General features: G+C 43.8%; 1 protein-coding gene across 3 annotated transcripts in view; it reads left to right on the top strand.

The window, feature by feature from the left end:
- The first annotated feature begins 10,013 nt into the window (after positions 1 to 10,013).
- The window catches only part of RPS6KA3 (ribosomal protein S6 kinase A3), a 127,219-nt gene continuing 125,308 nt past the window's right edge, over positions 10,014 to 11,924 (top strand). For 2 of the 3 annotated variants that reach the window (XM_047843693.1, XM_047843692.1), the window contains exon 1: positions 10,307 to 10,357. Coding sequence is in view for 1 of the 3 variants with exons in the window: in XM_047843695.1 (XP_047699651.1) it covers positions 10,289 to 10,357 (69 nt within the window). In the remaining 2 variants the exon portion in view is untranslated. Of the gene's footprint in view, positions 10,358 to 11,924 lie in introns of all 3 variants that reach the window. The other variant, XM_047843695.1, reaches the window with a different exon arrangement.

Raw genomic sequence — 11,924 nt, 5'->3', positions numbered from 1 at the left:
ACATTCCCACCAACACTGCATGAGGGTTCTCTTTCTTCTACCTCCTCACCAACACTTGTTATTTCTGTGCTTTTGCTACTAGCCATTCTGACAGGTGTAAGGTGATATCTCACTGTGGTTTTGATTTGTATTTCCCTGAAAGTGATGTTGAGCATTTTTTTCATGTGTCTGTTGGCCATCTATAGTCTTCTTTGGAAAAATGCTATTCATATCCTCTGTCCATTTTTTAATCAGGCACGTTATCTGTAGGGATATTTGGTGTTGAGTTGTCTAAGTTCTTTATATATTTTGGATATCAACCCTTTATTGGTTATATCATTTGCAATTATCCTCTCCCATTCAGTAGGTTGCCTTTTCATTTGCTGATGGTTTCTTTCATTCTGAAAAAGCTTCTTTTTAGTTTGGTGTAGTCCCAATAGTTTATTTTTGCTTTATTTTCTCTTGCCTCAGAAGACATTTCTAGGAAAATGTTGCTGAGGCCAATGTCAAAGAAGTTTCTACCTAGTTTTCTTCCAGGAGCTTTATGATTTTAGGTCTCACAGTTAGGCTGTTAATCCATTCTGAGTTTATTTTTGTGTCTGGTGTAAGTGGTCCAGTTTCATTCTTTTGCATGTATATGGCTATCCACTTTTCCCAGCACCATTTAAGTGACTGCCTTTTCCCCATTGTATATTCTTGCCTCATTTATCATAGATTAATTAACCATATAAGTGTGGGTGTATTTCTGGGCTCTCTATTCTGTTCTCTTGATCTATGTGTGTAGTTTTGTGCCAGTACCATAGTGTTTTGATTATTACTGCTTTATAGTATATCTTGAAATTTGGGATTGTGATACCTCCAGCTTTGTTCTTCTCTTTCAATATTGCTTTATCTATTTGTCTACTTTCTTGCTTCTGGTGTCATTCAATTTCTTCCTCTAGCCTCCTTTTTCCTGAAAACAGAACTTAGCTCTAAAGCAGCACTGTCCAATAGAACTCTCTGCCAGAGTGGAAATGTTTTACAATGTACACGGATACCATAGCCACTAGCCATAGATGAAAATTGACATTTGAAATGTGATTAGTTGGACTGAGGACATGAATTTTAGATTTTTATTTTATTTTAAGTTTAAACAGTCATATGTGACAAGTGGCTACCATAATGGACAGCACAGCTCTAGAGGCTTAATTGAATCCCTTCAGGTTCTTAGAAAGAAGACTTCATAGGTAGTACTATATGATTCCCTTTGCATGACATAAGAGGCTTATAGTGTTTAGTTGTCCCACCTTTTCTAGTGCTAAGAATGATCAGTGAGTTCAAGCGGAAATAGCCTGATCCTTCCATTTCAAGTTCCCCATCCACTTTTCATCTAATGACTTCATTAATTTACAGTTTTTGCCTAAATCAGTTCTTCCATTACAGGTTTCAAAATGGTGCTTTTCTAGGTCTATCATTTCTTCTACATTTATAAGCCAAAATTCTTCTACAAAGAACTTTCATCAACTAATTTGTATGGTTGGTCTGAAATACAGTTTATACAAGAAAAGGCATGATAAATCCTTATTTCTCTTAATTGCCATTAATGGCTGGAGAAAAAGGCAGGTGTCTTGCATCTATGCAAAGCTTCTGGGATTTTATCCTGAGCTATGGAAAGCCATTATGAGGTGTTTTTGTTTGTTTGTTTGTTTGTTTGCTTGCTTGTTTTTTAGAGAAGGTGGAAGTGGAGGAGAGGGGCAAAGGGAGAGAGAGAGGATCTTAAGCAGGCCCCATGCTCACAACAGAGCCTAATACAGAGCTAGATCCCACGATCCAGAGATCGTGACCCGAGCCAAAGTCAAGAGTCAGAAGTTCAACTGACTGAGCCACCCAGGCGCCCCAAGTCATTGTGGGTTTTAAGAAGAGGATGAACAAAGGGGAGCCTGGGTGGCTCAGTCGGTTGGGCATCCGACTTTAGCTCAGGTCGTGATCTCCCAGTCCATGAGTTTGAGCCCCACAGAGTCTGGAGCCTGCTTCCGATTCTGTGTTTCCCTCTCTCTGGCCCTCCCCCACTCACAGTCTGTCTCACTCTCTCTCTCAAAAGTAAATAAACATTTTTTAAAAATTTTTTTAAAGAAGAGGATGAACAAAATGAAATTTTTCATTTTAGGAAGCACCCTTTGGCCACCGTGTGGAAAATGGGTTAAAGTCAGGAAGATTCTAGAGGGAGCCATCATAATACAGGCCAGAGATGGTGAGGGCCTGAGCTCTAGTGGGGGTGGTCGAGTAGGAGAGTTTGACAGAATCCAGATTAGAAAATAGAATCAACAAAATCTAGTTGTCAAATAACGTGGTGGGCAAGGCAAGAGGGAGTAGAATAGGATGACAGGATGAACTCTAGATTTCTAATTTGGTGAACTAAGTAGCCGGTAATGTCACAAACCACCTTGAGAAATACAGGAAGAGAAGTAGAAGTAGAAAGAAGTTACTTTCCAAATGAAAAACTTAATCAGCCCAAACACAGACCTCCCAGACAGCAGGAACTATTTATGAAGCTGCAGCATAATTTTTTTCGCTTGAATCTAACAAATAATAGTGAGTGCATATTATACTATGCTGGGTGGGGGGGGGGCGGTGGAATGCTGATATACAATCATCTGGATTCTGGAGATCTATAAATAAAACTCAGGGATTCTTTTGTCAGCATTAAGTGTTTAACCTGAAGAAATTAAAGTTTAGGCTCTATTCCTAATCCATTTTTAAACACGTTCCAAATTCCCACCTATCATTGTTTTTTTCTGTTGCTTACAGAGATGTACCCGCTATTTTAGGAAATCCTTAATAGTAGGTATAATGTTTTCAGAAGTGAAAAACGCTACACAAGTGTATAAGCAAAAATCTTCTCAGTGGTTGTGTTAGTTTTCTAGGACTGCTGTAATGAAGTACCACAAACTGGGGGGCTTAAAAACAACAGAACTTTATTGCCCACAGTTCTAGGGGCTAAATGTCCAAAATCAAGGTGGCAGCAGGGCCATGCTCCCTCTGACCGCTGTAAGGGAATTTTTCTTTGGCTCTTCCTAACTTCTTGCCTCTTCCTAGCTTCTGGTGGTTTGCCAGCAATCTTTGGTGTCCCTTGGCTTGTAGATGTATCATTCCAATCTTCTGTCTTTACATGACATTGTCTCTGCGTCTCTGTCTTCACATGGCCATCTTCTTATAAAGTCACCAGTCATATTGGATTAGCAGCCCACTGTACTCAAGTGTGACCTCATCTTAACTAATTATATCTACAAAAACCCTGTTTCCAAATAAGGTCACATAGTGAGGCACTGGTGTTAGGACTTCAATATATATATATATCATTGTGGGGGGACACAATTCAATCCACTAGAGTGGTCTAAAGACCCTTGATGAATTACAGAAAGAAAAGTTTCCATTTGAAAATTATCTCCTTTAGCATTATTTCAAAAGCTTTATATTGATTACTGTTTGGAGAAACTGAAACATCTTTTTTTTTTTTTTTTTTGCAAAATGACATTCACAGAATCTTGCTGTCCCTACCAAGGTGAAAAAAAAGAAAGAATAAGAAAGTGATATGACATGCAAACATATTTAACAAAGATCCTTTTACACACTTCTGTAATTGTATTTTATGGCACATTTTCCCCAAGCATTCTCATGAACATTTTTTGAAAAAATTATAGTGAAAAACATTTATTCTTTATCAGAATGAAACGCTAATTTTTGCTAACAGTATCTATTGTTAGAATGAAACAAAATAATGTATGTAAACATTTAACAGTTTGCAAGCACTCAATAGGTGTTAGCTGCCAATAATATATATTTAGTAGTCTTAGACTTGCAATGATTATTGGGGTGCCTGGGTGGCTCAGTCAGTTAAGCGTCTGACTCTTTGTCTTGGCTCAGGTCATGATCTCATGGCTGGTGGGATCCAGCCCCGTGTTGGGCTCTGTGCTGACAGCGTGGATCCTGCTTGGGATTCTCTCTGTCCCTTTCTCTGCCCCTACCCCTGTTCTCATGCACACATGCTCTCTCTCTCTCTCTCAATGTAAATAAACTTCTTTAAGAAAAAGAATTGCAATATTAAATAGGTTAATACCTGTGAAACACTTAACAATAGTGCCAGAAACATAGTATGTACTCAGTAAATGTCTAGCTTTACTGTCAACATCACCATCATTATATAAGATGGTAAAGTGTTCGAAACTATGAACACCACTTCAACTCAACATATTCATGTAGTTTCATTAGGTAAGGTTTCTTTGAATTTCATTTGGTCAATAGAATTCATCCCTTATTTAGTAGGCAATTGTAAGTTATTTAAATTCAATTTCGTTTTCTTTTCTTGAAGTTGTACCAATTTCTTATTTAATAAAGGAGTTCTTTAATATTTATGTGCCCCAAAGTATACATTTTATTTACTAGTCTACAGGAACGTGCCTTTAAAATAAGCTACTGAAATCATAATCAGTGTGTTGTTTTGATAAAAAATATATTTCATCCACAAGTAAGGCATTAATAATCTACAGCCAGTTTTTCCTGCGACAGATTTGATTCAACACTCCTTCATTCATATAATTATCGTGATTAAAGCTGCAGATTTCCAAGCATATAGACTTGGAGTTCAGTTGGTGGTCAAGGAATAGAGTTCCATTTAATTCCATAGCTTTCCTCCAAGTCACTTCCTCAGTGGAGGTCCTGTTGTGGGGCTAGTCTTAGATCCAACTCAGTAAAAAAAAAGTCAGGCTTTTCTTAAAGTATCTTTTCTAGTTGCAGACTCAAATCTGCATTCAAAAACACAAATATAAACTTTTTAAAAAATGTAACCACAATAACAGCCATGGTCTAAAACAACAGTCCCATAAAGTTTTGGTTTTTTTTTTTGTTTTTTTTTTTCACAGTGATCAGTAGAAACTGGTGGTCCTTTGGTTTTTCCTTTAAAATGGTTTGTGGAGTGAAAAAATTTGAGAACCACTGCTCTGACCAAACAAACTAAATTGATAGCTAGAAAACGGCAATGTTTATCCTCTGAAGGAGTTCTTTGTACTGCAATTTTTGGTTAATGTGAAAGCAACCGTTTTTAATATCAGTTTGAAAATGAAATTTTAATGTATTATCTCCCTCTTATGAATTAGTGTTCATAAACAAGAACATTTAGTGGGTCTTTTCTATTCTAGTAAAATGTAAACTGAAGGAAAACAGTAGCTTATTAAAGCTCCAAGAATGGCTTCTCAGTTCCTTGTCATGTCTCAAAGTCCCATAATTCTTTCCCTTCAAACAACTCTGAAACAACATGACACCTCTAAGGATTAAGCATTTTGGAAACCAATAAAAGAAAACATTGAAGCATGTCTGACACAGACCTCTCCTCCATACTTCCCTGTTCCTCCTATCCTCCCTCCATGAGTCAGGTAATGTTAACTTTGAATCAGACATTGGGTAGTTTCTTTTGAGCATTACATAAACAAAGTTTTGATCATAGCCTATGAGGCAACTGACCTGTAATCATTTGCATTTCAACATATGTGGCTTGAAAAACAGAGCAGTAAGTTACCCTACATGCTCTTTTATTTGAATTCCACAGGAAGTTACTCACCATATCATTTTTTGTGATACAAGAATGCACTAAAGAAATAGATTATACCATAATAAAATGCTCACACAACCATAACTTTTGAGTGAAGTATTTGAATTACATTATATAGGCAGGAATACTCCCTTTCTGAAGCTGATAACAATGCCTCCACTTATTGAGTGGTTCCTATGTGGCAGGCTTTGTGCTGAATGCTTTACAGATGTTGTTTCCATTTAATCTTCCTATCAGTCCTACCAGATGTGTATTATTATCATCCTTATTTTCAAATGAGGAAAACAAAGCTTAGTCTGCAAACATTTACTGAGCAACTACTATGTGCCAGACCCTTTTCTAGGCCAACAAGTTGAAGTTTAAAGACATAAAGGAACCTGCAGTTTGGGCCAAGGCCTGTCTCAGCTTTTATCATGATCCCATATTGCCTTACTGGGAAGAATGTTAAAGACGCATTTCAAGTATTTGTATCATAGAATACCCTTAGCTCTTTATAGAGTATATCAGCGTCTTTCATCATAGGCAACTCTAGAATCATTGAACTTTGTATCTTGAGGGGAACCTAGAGAAAATCCTTACATTTCCCAAAATTTGAATTCTCTCAACTAAAATGTTCAAATAGATGTAGAAATTCCTGTTGTCACTTAAGATGTGTGTCAATTAAGAAAATATTCTTGATATTTATTTGGGAACTTAAAAAACACAAAATTTGTACACATGCAAGATATGTCACCATGTATTTTGTTCGATTATTATCTTACATGAGATAATTTGAACCTAAGTTTTCTTTCTTTCTCTCTGTAAAGAAATTGTTAAATAGTCTCTAGCAATTACTTTTTCTTTTTTTGTGAATAATAAACATGCTTCAGATAATGTAAAGGGAAAGGACTTTTCAGAGAGTTGACAGTGATTACACCTCATGGGTTTTCTATAGTAGTAACAAAACTATATGTAATAGAGCTGTGAATTCTGGATGTATATAAGGTAGAGATTGTGCCATGAGCCAGAGTTAGTCATCTTGTAACTTTTCCAGACTGATGGAACTCCATTTTTTGAACAAATGTTATTTTGTTAAGTAAATGCCCATTTAAACTTGTATACAAAGGTTGTAATTATAGCAGGAAATTGTTGGGGACAGAGGAAGTTAAATTTGGTTGTCTTGTCATACATCAGGAATGATTTCTTGGAAATCTAGTCCAGATTTTCGACTGAGGTTTGCTGTTTCCTTTTGCTGTAGCTTCAAGTAATAACTTTCCAATATTTCGGTTCTGACTGAGAGACTTATGCGGGGGGAGGGGGTGCATAGAATCAGCCCTTTGTGCTGGTTGTACACCAAGCAGCAAAAAGACAGTAGGATGTGAGGATATCACTTAACATTATATTAGGACATAAAAGGCTGAATGTGAAAGTTCTAAAGTAGTGTTGTCCTCTAGAACTATAATTCCATTCTTGACAAGTAAGCCCCATATATAAGTGTATAAGTGTACGTTTTATAGTAGTCATGTGAAAAAGTAAAAGAAACAGGTGAAATGAATTTTAATGAAATATTTTAACTCCATATTTTCAAAATATTGTTTCAACATGTAGTCAATATAAAAATTATTACTGAGCTACTTTACATTCTTTGTTTGTACTAAGTCTTTGAAATCTGGTGTGAACTTTACATTTACAGCACATCTCATTTGCGACCAGCCAATCTTATTTTAAGTATTTCAAGAGCCCTGTGTGGCTAGTAGCTACCATATTAGCCTGCACAGGGTGATCTCTAGAGGCATCTATTCTTTGAATAACTACACTTAAGGGTTTTCCTCTCTTAAACAGGAAAGAAAAAAAAATTACTCCTGCTCAGGGTAATGTCAGCTTCTCTATTCAAATAACTCTTTTTGCAGCCACCTACAAGAAATATCCCCCAGCCTCATTTGATTTTCCCAAATTCTCCCACCCCAATTCCCCAATTCTTGCACTTCTCTTGTATTTATAAAATAAATAAACGAAAACGGTTTGTTAACTGAAAGAAAAAAATATCGCTTTTCTCTTTGGGCCAAAGGAAGGAGAATGGTGCTTTTTCTAAATCAATTCACAAATACTTATCAGGTACAAAGACCATTATTAACAGTCCATTTCATGCTTCATTCCTGCAATGTGACTACTGTTCACATTAACTTTGTTTTAGAAGTTATTCTTCTAGTTCTCGAGGTAAAAAGAATAAAAGTTGATACTGAAATCAACTTTTCAGTAAACAATTTGATTTTAAAAAGGCTGGTTCACCCTTACAGTGAATTATTCACACGGGGCTGTGTTAGGACACATAATTGTCTCCTTAAATAGGTATGATTTTATCAAAGCAAGAATGTTAGTTGGAATAATTGATCACTGTTTAGCGAGCTAATTTACCTTAAAACAACTAAACTGACCAACTTCTTTTCGCTATAAGTAATGGTAATGTGGCTTTGCAATGTAAATGAAAGACAAATTAGGCACTTCCTACGTAAATGCAAAACAATACACAACTCCTTATCCTGAAACTTCTGTGAATTGTTTTTACCGTCTGGAATTACGGAGTCGGTGCTACCAAAATTAGTTAAGTTTGGATTCAGACTGGATTTGCAGCACTTGAATCAAGCATGTTGGGGGAGGTGACAAAATCACGAGCTAAATCCTCCCCACCCCCCAGACCACGTTGAGCCTACCCAGATGTTGCTCAACCCTGAGTTGTCCCCCTGAGTCCAAGGCTGCAAGACAGGGCGCGCAGCAAGGACTTCCGGCCTCAGGTTCCCTAAACAGATGGAGCCTCTTCAGGTGGCCACGAGGCTCCCGGGCCTCGAGCTTGTGCCAGAGGGCGCGCAGGCGAAGGCAGCAGAAAGATCCCAGCACCTGCCTCCCTCGGGCCCAGCGAGAAACCTTGCACCGCCCGCGCAGACCAGGCCAGCTAGGTGTGGGGCTCTAATCTCAACCTCACACCTGCGTTAGGGAGGAGGACGAGTGCTCGCCAGGTGTCTGGGTCCCGGGATGATGAAAGGGAGCTGTTAAGAGGCGTGCACCGGAAGCTCAGTGGGGGACGCGTTGTGGCCGCCGGGCGTGGGAGGCCTGGGGCGCCTGAGCTGAGGCCGGAGGGGGTGAAGGCACTGGCCGGCCTGGAGATTTCCCTTTACTTTTTTTCCTTTTCCTTGTGGGGGTGGGGGGGTCGGGCAATGAATGACCGGTGGCTGCAGTACCTTTCCACTCAGCCCGGGGACTTTTACGCAATTTTGCCCACGCGTACGGAGCTCGCAAGGCACCCGGCGCGGAGAACACGGGGTAGAACCCCCCACCCCCACCCCCGGCGGGACTCAGTCCAGGAGCCCAGGCCTCTCTCCACAAACACTCCGTCCTCTTGGATTCCGTCGCCGTCTGGGGATTGGGTTTCCTTAACCCAGGGCTTCCCTATCTTAGGCCGGAGGAGGAGTTAGAGCCCCTCCCTCACTCTCCCTCCTCCACCCTTGGCCAGCCTGGTTTTTTAATCTAATCTTTTATTTAAAGTCAACAAGAGGAGCAGGAACCCCAGGCTCCTGCCAACAATATATTTTAAAATAATTCCCCAACCTCTGCCGAGAGGGGCGGCCTCAAGAAACATCCTTGTTTTCTTCGTGCAGATTTAGGTAGCAGGGAGTGGGGGACTTCGAGAGCCGAGGCTAATGATGCCTGAGGGCTCTGCAGACTTTGGGTGGGGGGCAACTCAAGCAAGACAAACACATTCCAAACATTAAAAATATAACCAGAGCCTCGATTTGGAGAGCCTTAAACCGAGAGCCAAACCTCCAGGGGGCTCCAGGGCACAAAGCCTTACGTGTCCCCGTCGTGGGGTGCGTTAAGGAGGGGGGGCAGGTGAATGCTCAGCGTGTGAGCCTGGATAGGGCGGGTCCTGGCCCATTAAAGGATGTGCCCATAGACATGACGTGCCCACAAATACCCACCGAGGAGTCAGACCGAAAAGACACCCCACGCTCCCTACCCGGGTCCTTGGCACCGGACTGCGCTCACTGCACCTCGCCCATCTCTCTCCCCAGCTAGGCGGGGCCACTGTTTTCTACATCGCTAAGTATCCTCCGACCTGCTCGGACCCTTGGCAGTTAAAAGCTTTTAGCCTTTCGCTCCTCTTGCCCTTCCCCTCTTCTTTCCCCCACCACCCGCCGACGCCTCCAGATCTCTCCGGCTCGCCCTTCCTGAAAGTAGGCGAGGCCCAGAATCTCCGGCTAGGGCGAGGAAGGAGGGAGGGGCAAAGCGCGGCGGCAGGGGGCGTGTCTTCTCAAGCCCCGCCCCCGGGTGCGCGCGGCGGTGGCGGCGGCGGCAGAGCCTCGCTTTGAGAGACAGGTATCGCTTAGGCGCCATGTTGTGAGCGGAAGTGGGGGAGCGCGCGGCCGCCGCTGTTCTGCTGGGAGCGGGCGCGGGAACCGGCGGGGGGGGCGGAGCTGTAGTCCCGGCGGCGGAAGGAGGAGAGGAAGAAAGGGGCGAGACCCGGTGCCCGGCAGCGGCGCGAGGCTCTCGCTTGGCGCGCGGACGTCGTCAGCCAGGCGCGCGGCGTTCGAGGCTCGGTGTCGGCGCCGAGCCCTCTCCCGGGCAGCCGGCGCTGGTGCTGCTGCTGCCGCCGCCGCTGCTGTCGTGGGGCTCGGGTGGCGACAGAGCGGGGCCGGCCGCGGGGCGGGCGGGGAGGGAGGAGGCGGTGAAGGCGGCGGGCCGGGGGGGAAGATGCCGCTGGCGCAGCTGGCGGACCCGTGGCAGAAGATGGCTGTGGAGAGCCCGTCCGACAGCGCTGAGGTGAGTGCAGCCCGGCGGTCGGGGGCTGGTGCGCCCCTCCCCTCGCCCCCGCCGGCCAGCTCCCCTCCCTGGAGCTGGCCACTTGGCCCCTTCCTCTGCCGCTCGCGTCTCCCCTTGGTCCGTGATTCCGGTTTGGGTAGTTGGGGTTGGTCTGTTTGCCCTTCTGTTCCACCCGCACCTCCCCTCCCTCGCTCGGGGGGCTGTGGTGTGGTGGCGCGTGGGGTTTGGAGTGGGCGCTGGGGCTTTGCAAGAAGCCGATTTTAATCAACTTTGCGTGGGGGGAGCGGGAAGCGGAGCGGGGGCCGGAGAGGAGTTGGGAAGTTTGGCCCTGCCTGGTTGGGCCCCCCCCCCCCCGGATCCTGGTGACTCTGGGGTGTAAGGGAGGGGTATGGATTGGGTTCATTGGGGAGCAGGGACTCTCGAGTCCGGCCAGGGGAGAGAGTTGGTGCTTTGAGTCGGGCGCGCGGGGACTGGAAGGGCCCAAGGCAGGGTTGGCGACCTGTGGGGGTTTTGGTTAAGGGGTGCAAGACAGCCAAGGTTTTTGCCTTCCCCCAGTCTGTCTGCCGCAGCGGTTTCTGCTGGTGCAAAGGGGAAAGTGGAAGCCTGAGGTCCTTCCTCCTCCCCCATATCTGAGGTCACTGAGCTCAAGGACCCCGTCCCTAGGAGCTTTAACTCGATTTTCCTGTCCTTGGAGGTGAGAGGGTGATATTCAAGGCGATCAGCAGCCGCCGTAAAGGGCTTTCAGGTTTTCTTCGCCCGGGGTGACCGTCCCTGAGACAACCAACCGAGTGCCCAAAACCCAAACAGTGTACCCAAACACGGCAAAACAGAATTTCCCTGGACACAGCACAGCATCGAGCTTTTGCAGCCGCCCCTGTCCCAGAACCAACTCGGGGTCTACGAAAATAATCCAGACGAGACCCACTCCTGGGCATCAGCTCTCCTCTCCGAAGTGGAAAATCATTTCCTGATGGTGGCTTGTCTGTGATTCTTCCTTCTTGACTTTTTGCTGTCTTCTATCCCCGCAGCGGACTTTGGGGGATTACAGGATGATAGGCTGCGTGTGTGTAATAGTTAGTGAGTGACCCCATTTCTGGAAAGCATGACTGAAACGCGGGGGTGGAATGGGGCAGGCTCGGATGAGTGGTGTACTTGGCGGCAGCCGCTGCCCTGCCGGCCTCCGCAGTGTGAGAGGTGGATAGGGTTACCGGTTACGTCAGTAAGACCGAGGCTCAGTTTGATCTGAGTGAGATGCGGGACACTTGCATTCTCGGGTATAATGGAGGGGGAGGGGGATCAGTTCAAATCGCTTTTCAGTTTTTTTCCTAGTCACCTCCACTGCTGTTTAAAATGTTCACTTGCTCTCCCTAACGTGAGCAGAGTTGTAATAGTGCTTACGACTGGTATTTTGTGACTTGGACCATATTTTTAAAATCTAAACTAAACGCTGCTTTTCAATAGAAAAGATCTTGAGATAAGTTACTGAATATTTTTTAAAGGAAATCACGTTTATAAGACTAGCAGAATTACATTTAAAATTATGTTAGCCCGTTTAATTCTATAGATG

The sequence above is a fragment of the Prionailurus viverrinus genome, chromosome X (assembly GCF_022837055.1).
Source record: "Prionailurus viverrinus isolate Anna chromosome X, UM_Priviv_1.0, whole genome shotgun sequence".
Lineage (NCBI taxonomy): Eukaryota > Metazoa > Chordata > Mammalia > Carnivora > Felidae > Prionailurus > Prionailurus viverrinus.
This window is presented reverse-complemented; position numbering and strand designations above follow the sequence as displayed.